This window comes from Nymphaea colorata, chromosome 5, assembly GCF_008831285.2.
Source record: "Nymphaea colorata isolate Beijing-Zhang1983 chromosome 5, ASM883128v2, whole genome shotgun sequence".
Classification (NCBI taxonomy): Eukaryota; Viridiplantae; Streptophyta; class Magnoliopsida; order Nymphaeales; family Nymphaeaceae; genus Nymphaea; species Nymphaea colorata.
The window spans coordinates 24,290,451-24,304,077 of NC_045142.1; the positions used below are offsets into that span (position 1 = coordinate 24,290,451).

General features: G+C 36.3%; 1 protein-coding gene across 3 annotated transcripts; it reads left to right on the top strand.

Annotated features, from left to right (window-relative positions):
- Positions 1–828: 828 nt before the first annotated feature.
- Positions 829–6,097, top strand: LOC116253965 (uncharacterized). 3 transcript variants are annotated; one of them, XM_031628972.2, is made up of 6 exons: positions 829–1,019; positions 2,370–2,580; positions 4,806–4,874; positions 5,096–5,171; positions 5,247–5,311; positions 5,721–6,097. In XM_031628972.2, exons 2-6 carry the CDS (start codon positions 2,422–2,424, stop codon positions 5,799–5,801), a joined length of 450 nt encoding a protein of 149 aa, XP_031484832.1. In that variant the 5' UTR covers positions 829–1,019; positions 2,370–2,421; the 3' UTR covers positions 5,802–6,097. The 3 variants fall into 3 exon arrangements, with proteins under 3 accessions (XP_031484832.1, XP_031484831.1, XP_031484833.1); XM_031628971.2 differs by having other exon boundaries at positions 836–1,019; positions 2,404–2,580; XM_031628973.2 differs by lacking the exon at positions 4,806–4,874 and having other exon boundaries at positions 836–1,019; positions 2,404–2,580.
- Positions 6,098–13,627: the final 7,530 nt, after the last annotated feature.

Sequence of the window (13,627 nt, forward strand, 5' to 3'; positions counted from 1 at the left end):
GTTATACTTCAACACTTATAAATGTATCCCCTTTTGCAGTACAGAGAGTTGACACCATGAAAATTCAATGCAAACGTTGGCTACCTACCAGCCATCGCCTCATCCGTGATGTCAACCTCCTCCAATACCTAAAATTCAAACTTAATAGTTCTGTTTTCATCAAAAAAAGGAATTACAACAAACACGGTTAGTTTGAAAGACATTTAGCATCAAGTGACACATGGGAAATGATTTAGATGGAGTAAAGAGATGAACAAACCAATGGTAACATGTACAAAAGAAATTTGAGTCTCATGGGCACCACCTTCTATATCATAGTCTTCCATATCATTTTGTTGATTGATGTAGGAAGTTGTGTGGAACCAGCCGATAAAGATTAGGCCTTTCAGGTTTGTTTTGTCTTCCTTTTACTTAACACAATTAAACTTAGTTTAAGTATATTAAAGTTTATCAAAAATAAGAAAACTTCAAGATTCATTTGGATCCATATTGCTTCCGTGACCGTTCAATACTATGCGTTTCAGTTAATATATTAAACGATATTAATAATAATAAAAAATGCACTAAAGATCAATAAAGATCTCAAATACGAAGACCTGATCTACGACTCATTCCTTCTGAAGTTTTCGTTATCATAATGATAAAATTTTTAAGCATGTTTTAGCACTTGGCATTTACTAAAAACTAAAAAAATTATTTCATAAACTTAAGTGTGCATTCGTAAGTTCTCAAATTTAAAAGTTACAGAGGATTGATTTGTCAAGAGGAATACCGTAGGCCTATATTTGCCATTTTCATTCAAGTCAAGCGCCGGTTTAGAAAAACAACACTCAAGAAACCCCCGCCCCGCTGGCCTTCTGTAGTAGATGAGCTCTTCCCGCCGCCCGCCGGCGACCATGTCGTCGTCTGCCTCAGAGACGGGAAGATAATTTTTGTTTTTGGTAGCGTGACGTTCAGAGAGCTACCTGGCCTAGTCGGGCCTGGAGAAGTCAACTCTTTTCTCGAGTGTTCTTCAAGAGGTTGATCTTCCCCTCCACTTTTCCTTCCCCCCATTTTTTTATGAAGTATTGAATTCCTAAAAATTTAGTCGAGTACTCGATCCTTTCTGCATTTGGGTGCGTGAGAGCTTGTTAGTCGGGAGAATTTTCTCTGCCTCCTTTTTCTTTTGCCATCATATATGGTTGAATTTCTTGTAGTGGGAGTGTTGTGTAGTGGACTAGAGATCGCTTCTGAACGCTGCGACTGAAGTTGCATAGCTGCATTAATCGACTATCATTGTCTAAGAAAAGCAGAGTATTGAAAAGAAATGGAGGGAAATAAAGAATTTAAAGTAAACCAAGAAGAATCTCATGTCAACTGTCTTTAACTCGTGTTTATAAATGAAAAATCATATTCATGCTGTGTGGTTTTCATAAACTAACGGTAGTCGAGTACGTTAAGATTGTTTTGATGACTTTCTTATCATGATATTGAACAAAATTAGAAACGGTCTTCTGGTTATCTAGTTTTCCTTTCGTCTTTCAATGTTTCTGTGATACTTTTAGCACAGTACGTGGAATCTTCAAAATGCATCAGATCTTCTGGCAAACAAGGTTTACAAAAGAGTACGTATAATGAAGCCCTTGAGGGCTTCATCTTTGTTTCTCTTCTAGAATATAAGCCGTCGGTTTTAGTTCACGCTTGGTTGTTAGAACGATCTTTGGCAGTTCCATTGATAAAGCATTGTAGGAGATCATCCAATATCCATCTCCAGATTGAGAAAGTGTTTGAGAAAGTGGCTCAATCAAGGGGTTGGTTTTATGGGTTAAAAGTATGAGCACGCTTCTCCTAATCTGTGACGAGGAAAAAAGAAATATACCTCAAGGGGGCTGTACAAGGAGACTGTAGGAACATCTTTGATGGATCTCCTTGATAGATAGCTTGCCTATATTCTTCTGAAACTCCTCCATCTTTCCCCTTTGTATAGGTCGTGGGGCTCCTTGAGACACCTGTGCAGGCTGGGTCATGGTCCTAGCGAATTCCTTTTGGTTCTGCAAATGTAAACACCTGATTGCCCTGGAGCCTTAGAAACCACTGTCTGTTTATTATGATCAAACTCTGTGAACATTTCTGAGCTGTCTAATGGGCACGGGTAGCACCAAAGGAGTTCAGGGTAGGGGATCCCATCATCGACATGCTGTGAAACTGGGAATTTTGGCTTGAATTGTGCACTTAATTAGCTGTGAAGCATTTTATGGAGCATTCACATAAGCTGGGTTTTGTTGAGTCTTGCATTTTTTGAATCGTCACAAAATCTGATCCATGATATGTTGTTCTACTTATTTTGAATTGGCATCATTGCATCAAGCTTTCTTCTCCGCATCCTGCAGCCCATGTCCATATTTGTAACTTGTGCATTAACAGAAGTTGGATAGGCTTGCTATGGCGCATAATGAGAGTGTTGAAGACTGTAAGACTATTGCTGGTCAGTCGAGTGAGTCCCTAAGTAATTCAACAGAGTACAACATGCAAGTCACCACTTTTACAGAAGATCTGAAGGATGTGACACTCCATTTTCAGATTATACAGTTACCTAGGCAGGTAACTTTCTTGAACATGTTCTCATGTCTTTTGTTATTTTTTTTCTTATATATTATTGATAAAAATTTGAGAAATGGTCAAATAAATGGATGTTTGTTTCTTGTCATGATATCATTCTAGCAATTTGGGCAAATTGGGTTGCATTTTAGCTGTAATCTGTTGCATCTCAATTTTGAGGACCTTTTGCTGTTGAGTATAGCTTTTTGGACTCGGTAATTAAGTTGAAGAAAGGTACTTGTTAGTAAATTCTGTATATTCGGGTGATTTTTTTGCAATAAAGACGAAGGATTCCAACGTATTGCCATATATAAAGTTTGGTAAGGGAAGCTAATTCAATTTAGGGCATATATATTTTGGTTGTATATTATAAAATCTTTGCCTCCATGCAGACCATGTGAATGTTCATGGGCTTGAAGAATATTTATTTTCATAAAGTTGTGTTGAAGAATCACATGTTATTCTATTTTTGTTTGTCTTGTCGCTTTCTGTTCTCGTGCCATAGGATCATAAGAACCGCTAAAGGCTTGCAAAATCAGCAGGAAAAACCAAACGATTGTGCCTTTTATAGTGTTAAATATTGTAAAAGAGGTTATGTTGATTAGCTTTTGTGAGACACCCTTCATGGGCTACAAATAGGAATATTATCCCCTCATGTCCCTAATTTCTCTTTATCTTCTCTCCATCAGTCATTTGACAACATTATGTGGACCGTACCATCAATTTAATGGGTTCTACGATAACATCATTCCATGTGATCATTTGCATGGAGGACAGTGATGAGTTATGTGACGGGGATCTTCATTGTGAACGGTGGGTGCTTGCTATTGTTCATATCCTTTCCAATGACAATTCAAAATTGAAACTGTGTCCTCCTAAAGAATCTTTGGATTCAGAATGGTCAGTACCTTTAATTAGTGAATGAAGGTCCAATCCATAATTACTAGTAAATTAAAAGGATGCAGGAAGTAGTACATGAAGCGAAGCTGGGAAACAAACATTTTGAAAAATATTACACTAGCATAGATGATGGAATTCAGGAAAGTGTTGAAACAAAAGCAGATTAGTGAATTTTAAAAACCTAAAAAAGTGAAGCAGGTTTCCTGGTAACTAAGAGCTAACTACTTTTAGTTAATGAGATTGCTAGAATTAATGTCCCTTATTAACGTTCACCTAAGTAAGATGGACTCTTCTAAAAGGTTGCCGCACCTGGGTCCTGTCAGATGCAGCTTGGATGCAGCTCTGGCGTGGCTCAACAACAAACAAATTGCCTTCTTTTCCATTGAATCATTGATAAAATCATAGTTTGAGTTAATTGTTATTTTTATTACTTATAAACAATTTTGTTGCTTTTATTGTTTATAGATAATTCTATTATGTTCATAAGTATATAAAGATATACAAACATACTTATTCTCACTGCAGCTGCACCCATGTGTTTATGAAAAATGATGCACCTGCTCCTGCACTTGCAACTGAACCACGCACCTGTGCGACATAAATGTTCACTTAAATCCACCTATGATCCAACACGTCTAACAACCAGTCCCCTGATCTAGCTTGGTCCTCTCTTTCCTCCCACTTCCCCATAACTCACCATGATTTTCCCACATATTTTATACTAAACTTAGATGCAGTAACAATTAATGTTGGCATGGTTTGTTAAGTCAGTTTTTGGAAAAAGTAAAAAATGTCAGGATATTTAAAGTCATGTGATCTAGTATCGTGTTGGGAACTGAATGTAGACTGAGAATGACCTTTGAGTTCCTTGGAGAATTTCTGTCAGGTTGGAGTTGAGGTTCTACACATAAAAACCTGGATAGATAAGCTATGTAGTTAAAACTGCTACATGGCCATGGTCAGCATGTGCCATAAAAAAGGCGTGTTCAGGTGGAACTAACAGATCGAGTCTGTACAAAGAAAAAATAAGTGGCAATATGAGAGTTTAGAAACTGTTTCACCTCAACCAACACATTAAGAGAGAAAAAAAAAATAGAAAAGTTAGCTGCTTTTAAGATTACACTCTACTGGGCTACTTTTATCTGGAATATGTTACACATACCTTGTCTTTATTTTTTTGGCATTTCAATGTGTTCTGAATCTCTGATGCATTCTCTTCTTATTGCTGAAATATTTCTTAGTTGCTTTTAAGATATCAGATCCTCACGTTCCAAGAAATTTGGTAAGGGCCTAGACAATTATTAATTCCTTTTTCTTTGAATGGGTAGATTTATGTGTGGATTGGCTGCAATTCTTCCAAACTTGGTCATTTATATGCTGCTGCACCGACGCGCCCCGTAAGTAAAATGCATATGTGAGGCTTGTGTGTTTTGAGGCTGTATGCATGTGTCATGTGTGCAAGCATGTGTATAATTTGTTGATTAATCTGGTAAACAGTAATTTGGACTGGTAGTCGGAAAGAAAATGGAGCACCTGAACAACCATTATGCTCTTCTGGATTCCTAAGTATGTTGTACTTTTGATATGGTTATTGATGCTATTTTATGTTCTTATCCAGAGAAATGAGGTAACTGTTGCTTCAATACTAGGTGGGGCAGCTGACAATACTGGTCTTAGTATTTCTCGCCGCCTAGGTACGACCATGAATAAGCTGGTATTTGTACCTCTTCTTGGGATCATCTAATTCAGTTTGAATGTTCTACTTTCAGTCATAAAAACAGGTCTCAATATAGTGCTGGCTTGCAATATTCCCAAGAATTGCCCAATGATTGAGGTTCTTTCTATCTCTCTCTCTCGTGTTGCATGTTTGTGCAAATTCACATGCATGTGTAGTGAATGTCTATAAGCTGCGGTTAACACAAACTAGTTCGCAAACTCTGTTGAAAAAACAGCTAGACAGCCTTCTGTGAAAACTCTCTCTACATGGCTGAACAAATTACTCGTCTTTTGTGGAAAATGACTAGTTCTCTCTCTACATATATATACACACACACACACACACTCAAAATTGACCAAAATATGTAAAATGAAGATTTGAAGGGTTTTAGTACATAAGTTTTTGCTGGGATCCAACAAAGAAGTGTAATTACCATATTTTAAGCACACATGCGCACATGTCATCTTGGGTAGTTGTGTTGGTGCAACATGTTGCCATCCTAGTTCATGGTGTCAATGTTTTGCAGGCTGATGCAGAGAGATTGCTGCTCCAGAAGCTCAAAAGCCTAGGTTATATAAAGCCAAATTCTGGGAGTGTTGCTAGCTGACATGGAGCAACTAACCTTGTTGATGACGCCTTTTGAGCTGGAATCCTTGTTATGATTGGTCCAGCTAAGTCATGTAGCCAACATTTGCAATTAGTAAGTATTCTGGGCGGGCATGATCCTGATTAAAGCTTGCGCTGCCTTCTGCAGTTTTTGTAATTTGATTAGCATGGATACAACTGTTCTTACTTATACAAGTTAGGTCGGTGATTTGATGACTGCCAGCCTATCCTTTGCCACCTTTAGCACCTTTCCTCGATTATGTATAAGGCTTTCTGCTCTAACAATTTTGTCAGCAGTGTTATAGAACAGATGTGCATTAAGAAATAGCCTCTTTGTGGTTCGGTTTTAAAGTAGTATTTAAAACAAAAGCCTGAAATAGCAAGAGAATTAGTTAAGGTTCTGTTGCAACAATGTCCAACCTATGTCGAGATTTGGTTAATCAGCAGTAAAGGTTAGTCACTCGGGTACTTTAAGTTTGAGGAACTCCTTTTCAATTATACTTTGTATAGAACAGGTTGAAGATGGATTTTTAACTCAGACGCGTTTGATTACACAATCTTAGACCTGAAATCAGTTGAGATTTTAGGATTAGACCCTCTGTTTGAAAGATGTAGGAATTATACTATGGATTTGTAAACTTTGCATCGGGTCTTGTTAAATCAGACTTTCAGATCTAAGATCTGGAGTAATCAAACACCCCATGGAATAAGAATGGAAGGGTTATACTGACTGTTGCATGATTGCCAAGTAACTTGGACAATCAGAAAGTGTAAATTCCCATCAAATAAGAAATTAAAAAAAAATGTGTAGTTTTTCTTATTTTCTGTCCTTGTGAAGGGGTCAGCTGGAAAAATTTTGAAAATTTTTTCATGGTTTTGATCGGAAGCAATTCCAAGTTTGACTATTCGATTGAGGCCAAGATGCGTACGGGATGTGGGGGCAAGTGTAATCAAGTCTGTCCTTTTGACAACTACTCCTTTGACTCTTAAGATGGAAGTATTAGGAGTTGCAAAGGGACATGGGATTAGACATGGACAAGACACTTTTAAAATGCTGAAAATTTGTGTGCCTGGGTGAATCTTAAGAAGCCAATTCTACCAATTACTGGTCTGACCAGCTAAGCCGAGCTTCAAGGTGGTTCTTTTAATCTTGGGAAAAGAAAAAATTGTTTTAAACAAAGAAGTGGAAGCCCATAAAGAGTGACATGTATAGCAGCTGCAAGCAGGAAAGAGAAAGATGTGAGTGCATCATAATTTACCAAAGTACATAACATTTTTAATAAGACCATTTACATTATGAAACATTGTTATGTAAGAAATGGTTTTCCAAATATCCAAAAAGAAAAAAAAAAAAAACAAATCAGTTGCACTTACAGATAGCCCAAGGCTTTTATACCTTGATTTACAAGGAAAAACTGTCCGCAGATGTCAACCTGAAGTTGGAAAACTAAAGCCAGGTTAAACCATTTTTTTTGTAGTTCACTTTTGTTTAATTTCCCTTCCATTTTATCATCTTTTTGTGGGGTAAGCAGAAGAAATATTTCATTCTACCTTCCACTAAGAGGGCCAAAAGTCTCACCCTCTTCCACTAAGCCAAAAGTCTTAACCCCCCCCCCCCCCATTCTTGCAGCGTATAGGTTTGCTTTCGAGTGCTCACGCTATGTTTCAACTTGCATATATGTCTCCCATTTTTGGGACATAGAAAGTTGACACATTAGAAACTCAAAACCAAAATTGGCCGTCTACCAGCCTCTGCCTTGCCTATTGTACCAACCCCTTTTGGGGTGGGATTGACAGGCGGTCAATCTCCATTTTGAGTTACCAGACCTTCAACTCCATGTACTGTAAAAAAAGGGACACCAATATACAAGTTAAAACATAACAAAGACAACCAAACCCAAGGAACAAAAACAAGTATGTACCCTTCGGTCTTGTTTGGTGATAGGATGAAATGCTTTTCCTGCTCACGAAACATTTCATCTTTTTTCAACAAATCATCTACTCGTTATTGAACCTGTTTTTGATTTTTGATTTTTTGATTTTTGTCTTTTCATGCTCTAGTGAATATATCCAATATTCTCCATTCATTATGAAAGAAGTCTCAACCGATATAATGGAGCCTCTCTGGCATTACATAGCATGGAGAATTCACCATTCTCGGACAATGATCGGTCACATTCATTAAAAACAATGAACAAAATATGGGACTTTGAAAGATCAGACTAGTTTCCTTGATGAATACATCCAGTAAACAAGTGTGGACGGAGTTCATGAATTAGGTTAGCTGTGTCCTCACATGTGAACCCTGTTCGTTTTCGTTAGTGATAGACAAAGAGAACATTGACTATTGACTGCTGCTATGTCATTCTCCTAGTAATTCAAAGGGAGGCCTTGGAACAGAATTACGAAAGTGCCCCTTTAGAAAAAGCCTTGGCTTTTCCAGCTGTGGCTTCACAAAATGGTTAATTAACTGTTGATTTGTACTTTTCAAAGAAAAATGACAAAATTTGATGTGTCTTTTTGGTTGTTTATTTTTGGGTCACCAAGAAAAACTTCAGACCACGGTATTCCGGCGAGTCAGTGGCCGACCACCGTTAAACCAGTTCTATAGATCACATCATTGAAGTTGTGGATTCTGTTTTAGTAAGAGGAACTAAATCATGTTTAGAAATTACTTGCTAGGTTTTACCTTTCTGCTTGTGGAAATGGTGAGTGAGTATGAAGAAACTGATCATTTCCCAAAATCATGGGTGGTAAATGTCTTCAACATTTGAAAATAGTGGTTTGTTTTATACAATTTATTAGAAAAAACAGTGTTACAAAAAAAAGAAACCTTTTTCTATTAGTTTCACATTAATAACATGATTTTTAAATATGTGACCAAGCTAATTGTGGTATTGTAACGAATACTGTTTATGTCACCCTAAGACGATATTTAAAAAAAAATGTTGATATTTACAATTATATTATGCATCTAAATTTGATAATTCTCTCCTCTCACTGGTCATGTAAGTCTTTTCATCCATATATGGAAATGTATCTTTGTTGTAAGTTGACATGGAGACATGTTGAGTCATTTCTGCTAAGGTTAGGCCCAATTACACAAAGATGGTGTTGCTTGGCCCAACTGCATTTGAGAATTTGAGAGCAACGCACTTTATGTCCAGTTTGAAAGCTAGGACCATCCCCTTCGGCACCTAACCGTCACCGGCGTGCAGTGGCAAAGCCAGAAATTTCTTGTTAAGGGGCGCACTCTAAGTAAAAATTTAAAACTTGAAGGGTCACTCATATGTAAAGGAATAACAAATTAATGTGGTATATATATATATATATAGTCACTCATATGTAAAGGAATAACAAATTAATGTGGTATATATATATATATATAAATTTAGTGGTCTGGTGGGGCCAATTGCCCACTCCAGCCACATCTTGGCTCGGCCATTGCCGGGGTGGCTTCCACTTGTGCCAGTCTTCTTCCTAGGTCATGACAAGGTGCTAATTCCTTGTCCTTTAGCTTGATTCCAATTTGTTAATTCAAGTTCAAGTAATCTATTCGCAAAATACCACTTTGACTTTTTGTTTTCCAAAAGTGAAGTTAGCTATTCTTAATCACAAAAAATGGGTGTTAATCACCTTGTAGGAATTGCAGCCAAGCCCGTTGCATTCAAATTCTTCTGACAGTAGAAACAATCTATGAGTACCATTAATTTATCACAAATGAATCTCTCCAAAGATTGAGATAGATTCATGAAACACTATGACCCAATAGTTTCTTCTTTAAGGTATTGTTGAGGATGTATGGACAATGTGTGAGTACCATTAATTTACCACAAATGAATCTACTCAAAAATTGAGACAAATTTATTGAACACTATGACCCAATGGTTTTTTCTTAAGGTATTGTTCGACAGTAGAGGCAATTTGTAAGTGCTATTAATTTATGACAAATGAATCTTGCCCGAAGATTGAGACAGACAAATTCATGAAACATTATGACCCAATAGTTTCATCTTAAGGTATCGTTTGGTGGTATAAACAATTTGTGAGTACCATTAATTTATTATAAATGAATCTGCCTAAAAGATTGGGACATATTCGTGGAACACTATGACCTAATAGTTTCTTCTTAATGTATTGTTTGACCGTAGGAACAATTTGTGAATACTATTAATTTACCACAAATGAATTTGTCCAATGATTGAGACAGATTCATGAAAGACTATGACTCAGCAGTTTCTTTTTAAGGTATTGTTTGACATTGGAGATAATTTGTGACTACCATTAATTTACCACAAATGAATTTGTCCCAAAGATTGAGACAAAGTCATGAAACACTATGACCCAATCTTTGGGACAGATTCAAGAGACACTCACAACTTATTCTTGTTTGACAATGAAAACAATAACATAATGTTTCATGTATCTACCAAAAAAATTGAGATAAATTCATTGAACAATGTATTATGATGTTTAATGGACCTGCCTTAATCTCATGAAATGGTAGGTTTCTATCCCCTTTACCAACCGACCCTAAAGAGGTGACCTACCCTTTAAAAAAAAAAGTACCTTATTCAATTTTAACTATGGAAGTTCCTTGCATATAACTGTTTAAGTACTAAGAATTAAACAGAAATTTCGTTTTTTATTATTAAAATATATATATATATATATATATATATATATATATATATATATATATATATATATATATATATATATATATATATAAACCAAGACGGAATGAGTGAGTTGAGGGCCTATGTGCCTCTTTGAATCTTAGCGTGTAAAAAGCAACGTCAAACTCAACAAGCAAAATGACTGCAGCTTGTTCTCAATCTCAGCCCAATTAACAAAAAAAATTGATATAATTTAATATATAAATACAATTAATTATAATAAAAATATATATAATTAAATATACATATTTAAAGAAAATAATATTAAAACAAGTGATTAGGCTTGCCTGCTCAATTATAAAATATATTAAGGTGTAGCGGATCAATGGACAATATCGAGTGCTACTCTTTTGGTAGAAGTGGGATCCCCACACCCATGGATTTGTAAACTCATTTTTTTCTCACTTACTCTGACCATAAACAACTTAGTGGAAGATAATCGAAAAGGGAGAAAAGAGATATATCATGGGACCTGTTTGTTTCAAGCGCTAGGAAAAGGAGACATTTTCTTAGGAAAGTGATTAAACCATGAAAAGAAAAGGTTTAGCAAGAAAGTATTTCCGATGTACAAGACGAGATGCAAGAGGGAACGACGCCGACTGCATTTTGCAAAAAAAAAAAAAAAAAGAGAGCAGCACATAGAAAAATGGATGAATCTTATTTTCTTCCATAAGAAATTAAATCCAATGAAAAGGAAATCCCACCTCCAAAGCTAAGAAACCATTTTCATATTTTCATGTGTATATTTCGAAAAACCCTAGGAGCGGGCAAAGTGTACTAGCCTCGGGATTTTATGCTGTTAAACAAAGATCAGCGGCGTCAAAGTCTCTTGGCCTGGGTGTGGTTTCCTCCAACTCCTTGAAATTTTCCTTTCTTTCGGGTTCACATTTTTTTAAAGTTATTTCTTTTTCCATAAGAAAATATTTCTTTTTCCATTCAAACATTCATAAGGTCAAAGATGATGGCTGGGCTTCTGCGACGGTACTGTTTTATATTGAAGAGGAGCATGATTTCAACATTCTATCAAAGAACTTTTCCACTGGGCATGAGCCACAGTATCTACTTTATTCCACAAATTTGGCGGACTAATGCTTTTCTCTCTAATCACATGTCATAGAGCCCTTTTTTGTTTGTCTTTTACATTAATGTGTGATCGGATCTCTAGGGCAAAGCACTTGAGAAATTTTCACTTAGTTTGTTAAAATCTAAGTCGTAGGGGTGTTTGGGTGACACTCCAAAACTAGGTTTTGGAGTGTTTGGTTGCCATTAAAATTGGGTTTGAAGAAAAACCCAGTTTTTACAAATCCAGGTTTGTAAAAGAGAGTGAAAAAAACCTGGTTTCCTTTAGGTTATTCAAAAACCAGGTTTTGAATGTGCCACCCAACAAAAAAAAAAAGTTTTTAAAACTTATTAAAAAACTTGGTTTTCATAAAACTTGGTTTTTATGAAAATTGGGTTAGAAGAGTATGTCATCCAAACACCCAACCTTGGCATTTTCGTTTATAAAGTGTTGGTTGTTATCGAAAACATAAAAAGTGTAACTCAATTATCTTTCTTTTTCCTTTTTTAATGGAGAAACTAGGATGTTCAACTTGAATATCTAAGATGTGTATACAAACTAGTGACGAATATCTAAGATTGTACGGGAAAACCACTATCACTGAAAATTTTAAATCTAAATTTTAGAAAATTTTACTTGTTTCTTATATAAAAATTTTGAAAAATGATGTTTCAGCCTTAGTCAAAATTTTAAAACTTTTATTCGGCTTTCTTCATGAAAAATTTCTGACTCCGACTTTGTGTATGTGTGTGCGGAAACCACTTTAGATTGAGAGGTTTCGTGGGTTGTCTAAGCATAAAACCCTTAAAACCGTTTTCCGGACTCATAATCTTTATATGCATCTGCATGCATAAGAGGCGGGCGGCACCTCTAAAATTTGAACAAGTGGCTGTCCATCGGTCGCTGGCCCAACCAAGTGTACTAAACCTTTCCGGGCAACCTGATTGTGAGTTTCTTCAAGAGCTTAAACTTTTCGAGTCAAAATCGCTTAAGGCCATATTTGGTAGACTAGTAGGTATTAAATTTTAAGTTTAAGGGGCACCTTTATGGGACTTAGTAAAAAGAAAGGCATCAATGCATAAATAAGATAATTTTTATAAGCTGGCGTCCAAAATGAGCCCACATGTGAGTCCGCTAAGGAAAGATTTAAAGTCAGACACAGATCTCAAATTCCACTGTTTGCTTAAAGTAATGCGTTCCACCTAGTGCGGATTAAAGCTTGGAATATAAAATCCGATGCAATCAAACAGGACGGCCCTTTGGATTTTGCACATGAATTAAGGGCAGCATGCTCGAAGCACTTTTGCTTTCTCGGGTTTTCAGAAGAAAGTTTCAAGTACAAACTGATCACGTTTTTCTTATGAACATTTTGACAGATAAGTTGAGGTTAGGTAGACACCGACTAAATTATGCCAAACAGATATGCCCTGGGATTTCTAATTATCGACCTTTTTATTTTTATTTTTATTTACTTTTTAACGCATAATTATTTGTGTGGAAAGTTTTCTTGTTTTAGGGGTGAGCAACGAGTCGAGCTACTCGAGCTCGAGCCGTTAAAGCTCAGTTCGTGAACAAGTTCGAGCTGAGTCATTTGCTTAATGAGTCGAGATCAAGTTTACGAATCAACTTGTTTAAATAATTGAGTCGAGTTTACTGAACTCGAACTGTTAAAGCTCGACTTGGCTCGAAAATGATGCGTAGCAACTTTCTAAATATTCGACTCGTTTTTTAATTTAAAAACCGGTATATTGACGTTAATTAATTATGTAAGTTTTTACAAAAGCTCCTTCAACATTGTCGAGCCTTAATAAAGTCGAACTCAATTTATGGCAAAGTAATAGTCCATGTATTCAAACGAGTTTGTCGAGCCTTAATCGAATCGAACTCGACCTCAACACTTAACTGCCGAGTTGAGTTCGAGTTGCTTCTGTTGAGTTATTATCAAACTTGAGGCTTCATTAATCGAGCTGAGTTCAAGCTGACTGAACTCGGGCTCGACTCGGCTCGTGTTCACCCCTACCAATAGCTCAAATGCTCAAGAAATTGCATGTTGAAAAATATGATTCCTAGGAGGTTGTATGTTATGGT

Coding starts and splice junctions, on each gene's coding strand:
- LOC116253965 (XM_031628972.2), top strand. CDS start 2,422: ATGGCGCATAATGAGAGTGTTGAAGACTGTAAGACTATTGCTGGTCAG. Junction 2,581..4,805: donor TTATACAGTTACCTAGGCAG/GTAACTTTCTTG, acceptor TTGAATGGGTAG/ATTTATGTGTGGATTGGCTG. Junction 5,172..5,246: donor TAGTATTTCTCGCCGCCTAG/GTACGACCATGA, acceptor TTCTACTTTCAG/TCATAAAAACAGGTCTCAAT.